The 12948-nt window shown below is 37.8% G+C and overlaps 1 protein-coding gene across 3 annotated transcripts in view; it reads left to right on the top strand.

The window, feature by feature from the left end:
* The window catches only part of PDE1A (phosphodiesterase 1A), a 165597-nt gene that overhangs the window by 29969 nt on the left and 122680 nt on the right, over positions 1-12948 (top strand). Inside the window, exon 1 of one of the 3 annotated variants that reach the window (XM_064451756.1) lies at positions 11923-12344. The exons of the other annotated variants lie outside the window; for them this stretch is intronic. Coding sequence (XP_064307826.1) covers positions 12292-12344 — 53 coding nt within the window. The 5' untranslated portion in view covers positions 11923-12291. Of the gene's footprint in view, positions 1-11922; positions 12345-12948 lie in introns of those variants that run through there. 3 annotated transcript variants of the gene reach the window in all.

Below are 12948 nucleotides of genomic sequence, written 5' to 3'. Positions count from 1 at the left end.
ATAGGTTTTCTTTAAAGGAATAGAAATAGTTCCTTCCTAAGGCTATCTCAGATTGCATTTTTTATTTCCACTGCAGATGTCCTGATTAGCTAGGAGCTATCCTAACTGGATAGGTCTTTTTGCTGGGAGTATGATTTACCACATACAGCATATTTAATGAATATTGCTCCATCTGCTCTTTGAGGCCCACACTGACAGTGAGTTTAATTGTGCAATGAATGCTACTGACATCAGTGGGACTGACGTTATAACAACTTCTCTCTGATGTGAATGAGAGGCTCTCGGTTTTTCAAAATGTCCACGATGAGACTACTACAACTCATGGTGAGAAACACTGAATTCATATAATTTAACTGTGCACATCAATTGTAATGAATTGGTGTTAAGCGTGCTCAGCTGTGTCTCTGTTGGCTGGTTGGGACCAGTTACATGACCATGTACATCTTGTATTTCTTCTTTCTATGTGCTTGAATTTAATTCTTGTACCAAGCAGTCTGGTCTGAATATTCAAAAGCATAGAGTAGTAGACAAAATAAAAGTCTGATAATAGCAGAGCCACTAAATGCTTGGCGTTCCCCATGGCACACTACTGGGCTTCAGCAAAAACATTGGTTTCTGATATACATGGTGGTGTATCTGTAACATGTTGTTTGACTGGATTGGATATTGATATCTTGGATATGTTAATTCCAATTCTAGCTTGTCTTGTCAGGATAGTATCAGAGTAGCATTAATGAATGTACAGATCTCCCTGCGCAATTATAAATTCTGCAACAAGATAATTAAAATTTGCTGCTCAGGTATTTATATCATTAATTTCAAATTAGTCGTCTTATGCTTTACTGCTTGACCATTACATATATAAAAAAAGAGAGTTACTGTGCTCATGCCAGTGGTATTTAAAAGCTGCTGAGTATATGTATTTTATATTAAAAGGGAAAACGGATATTAATGTCAGTGGAGAGCTGATTTTGTTACTTATAAAAATGAGATTAGAAATTAATTGCTAGTGTCAAACATTTAATAGGTAGAAGCAAGAAAACAAATACTAGTGTGAAGTATACTTGTCAAATAAGAAATTGATGTCAAAATGACCACTGTATTGTACAGTGCAATGGCAACTTTTGCTTTTGTCATGAGAATTGGTAAATAATAGATGATGAAAATGCACAATATTTCAGTGTGCTGACTAAGGTGAACCATGAAGCTCCTGGGACTCAACAGAAGAAACTTGCATCTTCGCATTAATGATTCTCATCTGAACTGTGTTTCAGTGGTTTAGTTCAAATTGCCTATTCTGATTCTAGTCAGAAGGTACCCACATAACATAGTCCAGAATTATAATAAATAACACAACTCAGCATGTTTTTTTGACAGGTTCTAAAGAAAAAGGTGAGATGTAATGAGTGTGAAGCAAAATTGTTCATCCTTCCATTAGGGGATGAGTGGAACTGAGTGGTAAAATTTTAATAAGAGCTACAGAATTAACATCTGTTGGGAGGAGGGAAAATGCACCCAGTCTTCAGTTCAAATAACATAAAATATTTTGCAGCAATCAGTTTTAATCTACATCTTAACAAAATTATTTTCCAGCTGTTGTCAAGATGTTTTCAGATCCTGGAAAACCTTTTTCTTACTGAATACTGTGTTTTAATTTATCGTTCAGTAGTGACTCATGAGAAGTTTAATAGTTCCATGAAAGACATCAGTACACAGATTTTGTGAGGAATTCTGTCCTTTGTTGCTTTTCGTTCAATTTTAAGACTTTAGTATGAAATATATCAACTCATTCTTAGGTCCAGGTACACCTACAGATCATAGGTAAGGAATTTAACAATGCCTTGGTGTTTGTTTTGTCTTTTTAGTGGATAAGCAGAACAGTGCATTCTCTGGGGCTGGGAGCATAGCCCATTACATGTGTGCTAAATTCATGTGTAAAATAATTGCATGACTAATAAAACCAATTATATTGTACCCACATTCAAACATCTTAGAGAATTTAACTAGCAAAATGAATCTGCCTCAGCCTTGAGTTCAGGCAGATTATGGTACAAAATGAATGCATATTAAATTTTTTTTGCAGTTTGTGGTTCTAGTTCGGTTCTGAAGTTATTTTTTTCTGAAATAAGATTTAAAATGTATGAATGGAGAAAGATGTTTTTGCATGAAGAAGGGGAAGAGAAAAAGATCCAGGCAGAGACCTTGCAGGAAACCATGACTCATTGCTTGTTTATAAACTATAACGTTTGGTGTGTTTCACATTCTCTAGTCAGGTTGTTTTTATTTTATATTGCTGGCAAACTTTTGACCCCTGATAAAAAGTGTGAGCACTGAACTACTTTTGAGTACTGTTTTTATTTTAAAAAATTGTTGACTAAATAAGTGATATTCTGACAAGCTCACCGTAGATTAACTGACTGTCAAAATTTATCCAAAGGAGTAACAGGTCCTGAACACAAACACACTAGTGAACCCTTCTTCAGGATCATTACCAGTGATTTCAGTGGGAAATATACTGCATATCCCACATTCATATAATTGTACTCACTTTCTCTAGCAAGAGGCTGAAGGATTCTTTGTTGGCTTTGCACACACACTTTTTAAATCAAATGAGCTTATGCATTTGAAATAGGTTTCAGAGTTCTCTCATATCTAGACTACAGTTAGCAGAAGAGCCTTGTTTTATGTAGTTTAGTCATACTAAGAATTACCTCTACTGGGGGGGGAGAGAGAAATATTTGATATACAAAAAGTCTACATTTTTCCTTTGCCTGTTGTTTTTCTTCTCTGGAAATACTACTGCCAAAAACAGGGTGAGTTTTCTTCTGGGTCTCCTTAAAGTTTTGCTAGAAGAGATAAACTTCCCACCAGTCTTCTGTCATGAGTACACATAAACTTGGCACACTTGGAAGGAAGGATGTCATCACAGTAAATAGAGACTTGGGAAGAAGTGTGTGTGGTGCTGGGAGATGGTGAGCTGGTATAAGGAGGAAAATAATGTAGGTAATTTGTATGTAGAATAAAAGATATAACTCTGTGCAGTCTTCTTATCATTGAAAACCAGTACTGTGTATTGCAAAGGCCACAATAGAATCTAGATAGAAAGAAAAAAAATTCAGATCATTACTGTATGCATTATGTTTTGTGAATATCTTTGTAATAGAAAGATAAGAACGATCAAAATGTTATTGTGGTAGAATAATAGATTTCTGAGTCATGCACAAGACATTTTTTGTCTATGGCCATGTTACATATCTGAGGATAGAGCTGAACTCAGAATTTCATTTATCACTATTTGTAAGACTTTAAAATGATGAATGTCAGATTTCAAGACATCTACGGGGAAACTGTTATTTAAAAGCAATTTTCCCAATCAAAAAGCAAAGCTCTGGTATTATTAGGGTTGCTATTTCAAAGAAACAGCTTTGTAAGATGATATATAATCACCTGTAGAGTTTTTGCTGTTGCAGCTTCTTTTGTATCTAACCAATGGATAATGGCAGTGTGGCCAAAGAACAAATAGTTGATAGAAAAGGCACTGTAGCAACTTCCAGACACTTCTAATCCCCTAGGAAAATGCATGTGTGTATACTTCCAGATAGTTTCCATGTCTTTCAGACTGGATGCCAGAAATCTAATGATGAAAACCAGAAAATGTCAATAACTGTGCATAGACCAGAGTATTTTAACCAATAAGAATGAAGTACTAAGAAATAGCTGATCTTGGGGACTGGATTCCATGATGAAAGGCAGTGCAAAATGCTTTCAAAATCTAAAATGAAAAAAGCCCTTATTGTATCTGAAGCAGAATTGCCTGAAAATAAAATAATTATTGTTCATATACCATTAATCAGAACAGGCCTACAGTTCTTCCCCGTATTTTGCAATGGTTTCTCTATTTTGTGTGACTGATGGTTGTTTAAATTTTGTTTCAAGTTCATGCTATGCCACCTACACAGAAATTTAAAACTGGATTTGAATGCGAGTTAGGAAGAAAAACCTATGTAATGGAGAGGTAGTTATAATCAATTCTTGCCTCTTTATTCTAGTCTTTCAGATGAGAACTTCCACTGGATATAGAGAAAATTGGTATAGCCTACCCTGTCTCTTCTTATTCCTTTTAGCATAGTCTCTGTCCTATTAAATGCACATATATTTTCCATGGGGAACTGCAGTTTAGCAGAGGAATTCTTTTGGTCATGGTCTTGCTGTGGTCCATCAGACAGTCTTAACATATGCCACAGTTATGTTTTTCTTTTTGGACAATTTTGGAGTTCTAAACTATTTTTTGCTATGTTCAATTATTGTAGTGAATATTTATACTGACATACATTTTAATAATCTTTAAAGAGTTTAGCCATTATTTTTTGCTTGCTATTGTGTACCCCAGCTGTACTAAGTCCTGGGCATTTTATTACTTTTCTCCCCCTTAAAGAACACAGTATGCTTAGTCTGTAGTTGCTCTATTGTCCAGTATATAGTTGCCATTATATGTATACATTTAGAAAACACATGGCACGTCAATTACAGTGTTTTCCAATAGAGACTGAAATTCCATCCACTGTGGCCAATAATAATATTGCACTGGCTCAAAACCAAAGAATGCCATGTTTTGACTTGTGTATCTCATTGCTAATTTAGCATCATATATCCCAAAGGAATTTCTTTCTCCTTCTCATTTCCCCTCCCTTACCCTCCTTCTCATCCCCCTCTTCCCATTCACTGAGGATGCAGAGTATAAAATCCTAATAATATCAGGTAGAATGAAACAAAATATAACTGATACTGGTCATGTTCCTCAGAAGAGTTATATTAATGAGGAAGATGAATGTCCCCGTGAGACATTCCTATTTGTATTTTTTGGTATTTCAACTTATTTGCTTTGAGGTTGGCTAGTACTCTTAAGATGTAGTAAAATATAAAAGCAAAAGTAGAGGACTGGGAAGCTTCTTAAGCAAAGTTCCTGTGCTCCAGTCTGAGTAGGAAAGTCTTAGCAGTGAAATTTATGTCTTGAGTTGACAACATTGACAGCATTGATGTAAGTAAACTGCTCAGTTTGTATGTGCATGTAAACAGGGAAAGCAAGAGAAAATAAAACAATTTTATAAATATTCTTACTTATGAGAGGTAAAAAGGGAATGCAGAACTTAAAAACCTGCAGAACTGTTTGCACAGGGCTTTGCCACATGTACTACAATAGATCCAGTAACATTTCCCAACGTTTCTATCTGCATTCTGAATGAGTCACAATTATCTTCAGTACTGTCTAGCTTTTCAAGCTTGGAGAAGTCATTAGGTTAAGCTTTAGAGTGGGTTTTGCTGACGTCAACACAAAGGAAAAAAATGAGGTATGTTTATGTATGCAGAGTACAAGAAGCTAAATGCAAACCTGGTAGAGCAGTTGGGTGAAAAAGCATTCAGCCTGATCCATGACAGGATGAACTGTGCTAAGGAATATGGGTACCTATATGGAGAATGTGGGTAACTATAACTTAGTCCTTAAACCATTGCACAAACACCAGTAGGTAGTATTCTATATTAAGCATGACATGCTTGTGATCAAGATTACCCTTTATATGACAGGCAATCACAGCATCACCTATAGCATTTAACCTGTGTCTGGGGACAGAACAAGATATAAGACACCTGGGCAATTTTATTGGCTTGATGTGGACAGTTAGATTTGGAGACCCTGCATGTGGATTGGAAGCTGGTAAAAGGGGTGTTGAGAGACATATCCCTCTCATTATCCTGAAAAAGCTGTGACAGATGTTCTGTCTCAGAGAGAGTCTTGGAAGACCCCCTTCCTTGCTTAAGTGACAATGAGGGCATAGATAGATTTCACATCATCCCCTACAGTTTCTTATGCACTGAGTTTAAATGCTTAGCCTGTATGCAGCCATTATGGAGTAGATTTAATCCACCAATCATATAAATACGTATATAAAAATCTTGTTAGGAGTTGCACAAGATACACTGATTTCCTACTGTAAAAAAATTCCTCTTCATGCTTTAGTTAGTGATTTAATTACGTTACAAATTTCCTAAACAGTGAACTAGTGCAATGTACTGAAAAGTAAAGCAGCACTCCCATTGTATTTCCTGCTTTAGATTTTTGTATTTCAAACCTGTACATTTCAAAAAAGAGTGAGCAGAAAAGCATGTAGAATCACATAGAAGTATGTTGTCTTTGTGTTGTGTCCCCCCTCACTTCAGTTAGTCCAGAAAGTAAATGGATGAATGAAACTTAGCTCTCTACTTCTTCTCTTGTTGCTCATGAACAATAGGGGAAAGCCTCTGACCCCCACCTCGCTTTCTTATGGAAGCAGAACAGAGATTATGGCATTTAATGGATTAAAACTTTAAGTGTCACACTTCATTACCAGAATTAAGGACCAAAGTTCAAAATTTGGGTGAAGTGGCAAATAGATGAAAGACTTGAAAGCCCGAATGGTAGAGTGGTTGGTAAATGGTTTCATGCACACAAATATCCCAAACTAAACAGCAGGTTGAGTTAGAAGCTGATAATAGCAGTTGGTTGCCAAAGAATTTTCAAACAATAAAGTTGCATGGTATATTCAGAGATTATTTACTCTATTTTCTCCTCGGAGACAAGGTTAATAATTTCTGAAAGGTGTTTATACAGCCTTTTAAAAATCACAGAATCACAGAATCACAGAATGGTAGGGGTTGGCAGGGACCTCTGGAGATCACCTTGTCCAACCCCCCTGCTTCAGCAGGGACACCTAGAGCAGGGGGCACAGGAACGCACCCAGGCGGGTTTTGAATGTCTCCAGGGAAGGGACTCCACACCCTCCCTGGGCAGCCTGTGCCCCTGCTCTGGCACCCTCACAGGAAAGAAGTTTTTTCTCATGTTTAGGTGGAACTTCCTGTGTTCCAACTTGTGCCCATTGCCCCTTGGCCTGTCATTGGGCACTATTGAAAAGAGCCTAGTCCCATCGTCCTGACACCCACCCTTTAGATATTTATAGGTATTGACGAAATCCCCCCACAGTCTTCTCTTCTCCAGGCTGAACAAACCCAGGTCTCTCAGCCTTTCCTCATAAGGGAGATGCTCCAGCCCCCTGATCATCTTGGTAGCTCTTCGCTGGACTTGTTTGAACAGTTCCCTGTCCTTAAACTGGGGTGCACAAAACTGGACACAGTACTCCAGATGTGGCCTCACTAGGCAGAATAGAGGAGGAGGATAACCTCCCTCGACCTGCTGGCCACTCTCCTTTTAATGCATCCCAGGATACCTTTGGCCTTCTTGGCCACAAGGGCACAGTGCTGGCTCAGGGTCAGCTTGCTGTCCACCAGCACTCCCAGGTCCTTCTCAACAGAGCTGCTTTCCAGTAGTTCAGCCCCCAGCCTGTACTGGTGCCTGGGGTTGTTCCTCCCCAGGTGCAGGATCCTGCACTTGCTCTTGTTGAGTTTCATGAAGTTCTCCTCGGCCCAGCCCTCCAGCCTGTCCAGGTCTCTCTGGATGGCAGCACAGCCTTCTGGTGTATCAGCCACTCCTCCCAGCTTGGTATCATCAGTGAACTTGCTGAGGTCACACTCTATCCCATCATGCAGGTCATTGATGAATATGTTGAACAGGACGGGACTCAGCACAGACCCCTGGGGAACACCACTAGTGACAGGCCTCCATCCAGACTCTGCCCCGTTGATCTACTTTTAAAAACCTACTCATTGTGATTCCATGAACAGATTCCCTCAGCAATTAATGTGCTTATTATTTTCCATTGAAAAGTATTCTTTTCACCATTGAATCTTTATTATCTCAATTTATAGCCGTATGAGCTATTTTGTAGTACATTACTTCTTGACCACAAGGATAAAGAAAATAGTCTGTTTCCATAAACTTCCTTGGCTATGTTTATAGTCTGAAAGATTTTAAATTATGTTTACTTTTTCTTTTATTTTCTTTAGGCTACATTATGTATGACTTTCTGCCTTTCCTCATATAAGATATTTTTTAGATTTCTGGTTTCTCATGGCTTGGTCCAGTATGTCTCTGCTAAATCCTGTTGCCCCAAAGCAAGGAACAGTGTTTCAGGTAAGGTTTAGGAATACAGAGAGAATGGGAGGTTGCTCTTCTGAACAATACTCCCTTTTATATGTTCCAGGATGATGCTTGTTTTTTTCATAAGACTGCGATAGTATGTTTAGTTTGATACACTGCTACTTCCCATGCATTTTATGAAGAAGTGCTGCCTAGCCAATGGCCCTTTGCCCAGCAGATTATTCCCATGTGTATGCAGAGCTTGGTATTTTTTATATCCTCTTTTTTTCTGAACATTTTGCATTTTGTCGTTTACTAGCTTAATATTATCAGTGCTGGACTAAGTATACCACCTATCTCCGTCCAAACCACTGAAGAAAACATTGAATAGTGCTGGCCCTGGGACAGGAAGCTGCTTAGATAAATTATCTTTCTACTTTGACAGAATTACTACTCTTTCAGTACAGTTTAGCAATTATTTTCTCACTTATATTTCAGCAGTTTCATAAAGATAATTTCTTTTTTCCTGTATGTGGTTGATCATGCATTTGTAATTTCTTTGTCTTTCTTTTCTGTTCATCCTCCCAGCTATCTATCTTTCTACAGGTGTAGATGAGCCCTTAACCCTGACCAGCAATGCCTACATGTATCTTCATTAGCAAGTAGATATTTCAGCTAGAAAGTAGAAAGAATCAACTCTCTGACACATACAGATTACGGGTTCTTAAATTTACCGTCTTAATTGCCCATAGCTTTGAAATTAAAGTATGAAAAATAATTACATTTCTAGACTTCTGGCAAAGAGCTACAGTCCAATAAGAAATATGTGGCATTAAAACAAGCAGAATAAAATATTTTGGGTTCTAGTTCACATGTAGTCTTTTGCCTTGAGACATAGTAAAGATATCAAAGTACCTAACTGTTGCTATAGAACTTGAGGTTAGGGAAACAGGTTTTGTGAGTGGTAAAGTATTATGTGCTTTTGGTCCCAAAAGTCTGCTTTCACGTGAACATATGTGTGGGAGGTGAAATAAAAATACATTGCATCACATAGAAAGAGCAGTGGCCGTTGGCTGTGATGGGCCAACAATAGCAACAATAATTGGAAAATAAATTGAAAAATAAACAATTTGGGATTTTTTTCTTGAGTTTTATCTAGTGTTGGCAAAAAATTAAATAAGATATCTCTAGGGCATCATTTAAATAGATTTTTACCCTTCTAATTACTGCTGAAAGGATCAGTCTGAAGTAAAAAATATGTGGAAGATTATCTATAGAGGACTTTTAAAAATTGCAGTAATGCTTTCAAGCAAAAGACTTCCTCAGTCTAATAAAAATGCACCTCTTCAGTGCATTCTGTGTATCAAGTCTGGGTATATCCTACAATTGACTGATATTACTCCAATATACTCTAATACTGTAATCTGCAAAAAGCTACATGCTGGTAAATTTTATACATGTGATTTTTCCCCTAAAGAATACAGGAATAATCTTGGTGCGACTTGGGCTTCAGGCAGTCTAGTTAATCTATTGTATCTTTCTGAAATACCCTTTCTTGAAGAATTTGTGTGAATACTTGTTCAACATGTAGACATGATTTCTGAATATTTTAAGGAAAAAGTAAGCGGGTTGTTGCTGTGTTGAATGAAACAAGTCGTCAAAAAAGGCTCTTTGGAAGATGAAAAACAATGCAATTAAAGTGAAGTTCTGTTAGTGTTTTATATTAGTATTCCTTTTTTTTTTTTTCTTCAAACAGCTCAAAACTTGTAGCCAAAGTAATTATGCTGCAGGAATTTCACCTCCCCCAAACAGTACTTTTTACAGTGCCATGTTTGAATGGAAGTCCCATCAACAACAATGTGCATTGGACTAGGCCCAGAAGAATTTACTTTTAAGATGCATACTAGTTTCAGGGCCGATAAAATTGTTAGATGAAAGGTTGGGGAGTTCAATGGAAAAACATATTTGGTATAGCTCTCACTAAGAGTTTGGAGATTTTTTCTTTCTTTCTTTCTTGAAAATCTCAGAAGATATCAGGATTCTTACCCTGAGCTACAGATAATCCCTCCGAATAACAGAAGTATAGCAGTCCTATGCATATAATGTGAAACAGAAAGAGAAGGGAGATTTCTTTGTGATATTCAGCTTTCTGTACAGACAGTGAGTGAACACACTTCAAAAAGCAGAAAATTATTTTAAATGCTGAAACCCAGAGCAGGAAAACTACATGAAGAAAAATGTGAATCTTGGCAGGGAAGAATAAGTAAGATCATGACTTTAACAATATGACAACACTCTGAACACTGCATATTGTTGAAGACAGACCTTCAGATCCTTCAAGAACTTGGCAAAAACTAATCTGTGATATGATAAAGATAATTGTTTTCCTGATGAAGGCATGTTTCTCTCTACTTCTCAAAGAAGTAGTAATGAAAAGTGGGGCAAGGTGAAACTGAATTGACACAAAAGAACTGGTGATGTCTGTCTGATAATTTTTCCTTAAGATAATTACTCCATGGCTGTGTCAGGAAAATAGTTTTATATAGTGTGGGGTTCAGTTCTGGGTCCTTTCAGCCTAACCAAACTTGACACTGTCACTCTTGAGTAAACATTGTATATTAGCTCTAGGAAGAGATTCTACCTGTTTCAGTAAAATCCACTGAAGTGCTAAATTTTCCTTTGTGAAAATACGTGTTACTAGAATGTTTGACATCTCTCTGTTTATTATATAGCATTATTTCATGGAAATTTTATTAATTTAATAATCGTGCATAATGTAATATGAACTTTTTTGGTCACGTACAGCCTAAGACACGTCTCAGTGTTACTTATCTGTATCCACAGCAGATGACTTAGCAGTGTCCCTCAAACTTAATTTGATAATGCCAGTGTTATGCACTTAACTGTGTAAATCTACCACCCTTCTGCTCTCCCTCCAACCAATAATGCAATTGCAAAAGATGCCCAACCTTCCTGATCCTACTTGTCACATATCAATAACTTCATCTAGCAGTTACTGAGTGCTTTTCAAGAGTTAAGCTGCAAGGGAGCCCCAGTGCTGGGTCATAGGGAAGAAAAACTGTGGCAGGCAGGTCCTTTGCTTCCTCAGCAGGAAGGGGGCACATGGTTCCAGGGTAGTGTGCAGCCAGAGTGTACAGTTACACACATGGTGATGGCTTGCTGCTGGTTTACTGCTCCTCTGGCTGGGTTCCATGTTTCCCATCAAGCCCTGTGCCAGCACAGCTTTATTATGGGCCCTTTGATGTGCCCAGTAAATGGCATCTCACCTGAACCAGTCGTGACTTCAGTTCACTGAGAACCACAGTCAGATGCTTCTGCTTTATAGCTTTCTTTACAGCCTGTGTTCACTGCAGTTGAATTCTTCCTGATTTATGTCAGCGTGATGTCCAAGCAAGCTTTTCAGTTTGGATCTCTGTTGAAATCTTATCTTGCAAACAGTAACAGTTTGCTACCGTCACTATCTGAACTTGGTCATTTTTGTTTTCCGCACTCATGTAGTGTTGGTTTGTTTTATGTAATGGTCCTACCAGCTGCAAACATCATATTCTGCTGCAGCCAACTCTAGGTTATTAGGTTATGAATGCTAAAAATTATGAGCAGTGCTTTAATTTGCATAGTTATATCCACACATCATCCAGAGTGAATAAAAGCCAGATTGTAAAATAATTACAATCTCTTGAAGTAGAGCCAGCTTCACAGACCAGATCCATCCGTCTTCATTAATTTGTATACAGTTCTTTTACCAGAACAAACTTTCTAAAGGTAGTCGCATGGGAATGCTGAAACAGCTGCACAACTTTTATTTTGAAGAAAAAAAAGTTGAGCCTCGGAACAGTGTGTTTGAGAGAGAGAGAGAGAGAGAGAGAGAGAGTGACTCTGCATTTAAGACTTTGACCAGCATGTGTAAGAAGTGCTCTCATGGCTGGAATAATCTAACAAATTTTTACCTGGGTAGCACTTGGCAAAGCTCCTCTTTTTTTCTTGCACAGTTGAAAGGAATCCAGTACAATTCTGTGCTTTGATCAGCTTGACTCCAGTTTTGCACAGCCTGCCCGGTTTGGTAGTGCACAGCCGTGCCTGGCTTATGTGGCCTCTATGGCCCTTTTCTGCTCCACTGTCAGAAAGAGGGAGGGAGGCTTCCCCCAGCACCAAAATATCATTCTGTGTGCTCTCTGCAGCACAGTAGCTAAGAACAAGATTCCTGATTACTCCCTGGTCTTTTTGGAGTTATTTGCTCGAAGAAGTCTTTTTCCCCACTTTAAATGGATGATTGCGTTACAATTAAGAAAAAGCATCTCCAAAGACCAATCTTTAGGTAAGTGATGCTATTATTACTTTCAGCTGAAAATTTTATGAACTTTACTCTCCACATCATATTTGTTAGCTTAAAGGTCATACACAAACACACAAAAAATTGTTCAAAACAAAGAGTTTAATATTTTGTAGCCTAGTAACATTTTAGATGTTTTTGGTGCCCAGAATATTTTTTTTTAACTTGTACCGAGATTTTATAGAAGTTCTTTTTCTTCTCCCTGTCATCTGCGTTCTCTAAAGTTTTGTGTGGCATTGTCTTTCTTATGAAAGAGGAGCAGCATAGCTCTTGAAAACGTTTTTCTTGTGTTTTGTTTTCCTACAGCTCTGCAGTCCCTCAGTGTATTCTGGAGTTACAAAACTGTTTAGAAGTGGAACGTAGTTCTTGGTTGGTTTAGCTGCTTATGTCTGGATGGTAGAATTTTAATAGTTGAAATGATACACCTTTCAGAGTAAAGTAGCTTTCTTGCTGGGATGTACATACAAGCGCTTAAAGTATAACTAAACCATAAGACTCTTCTGATAGGAAGGGTTCAAGTTTAAAGAGTAACAAGCTGGAGTTTTTGTGAGGTGGTTCTTCACTGCTTCCTGCATATGTTAGTTTGATC

Source organism: Phalacrocorax carbo, chromosome 5 (assembly GCF_963921805.1).
Source record: "Phalacrocorax carbo chromosome 5, bPhaCar2.1, whole genome shotgun sequence".
Classification (NCBI taxonomy): domain Eukaryota; kingdom Metazoa; phylum Chordata; class Aves; order Suliformes; family Phalacrocoracidae; genus Phalacrocorax; species Phalacrocorax carbo.
This window is presented reverse-complemented; position numbering and strand designations above follow the sequence as displayed.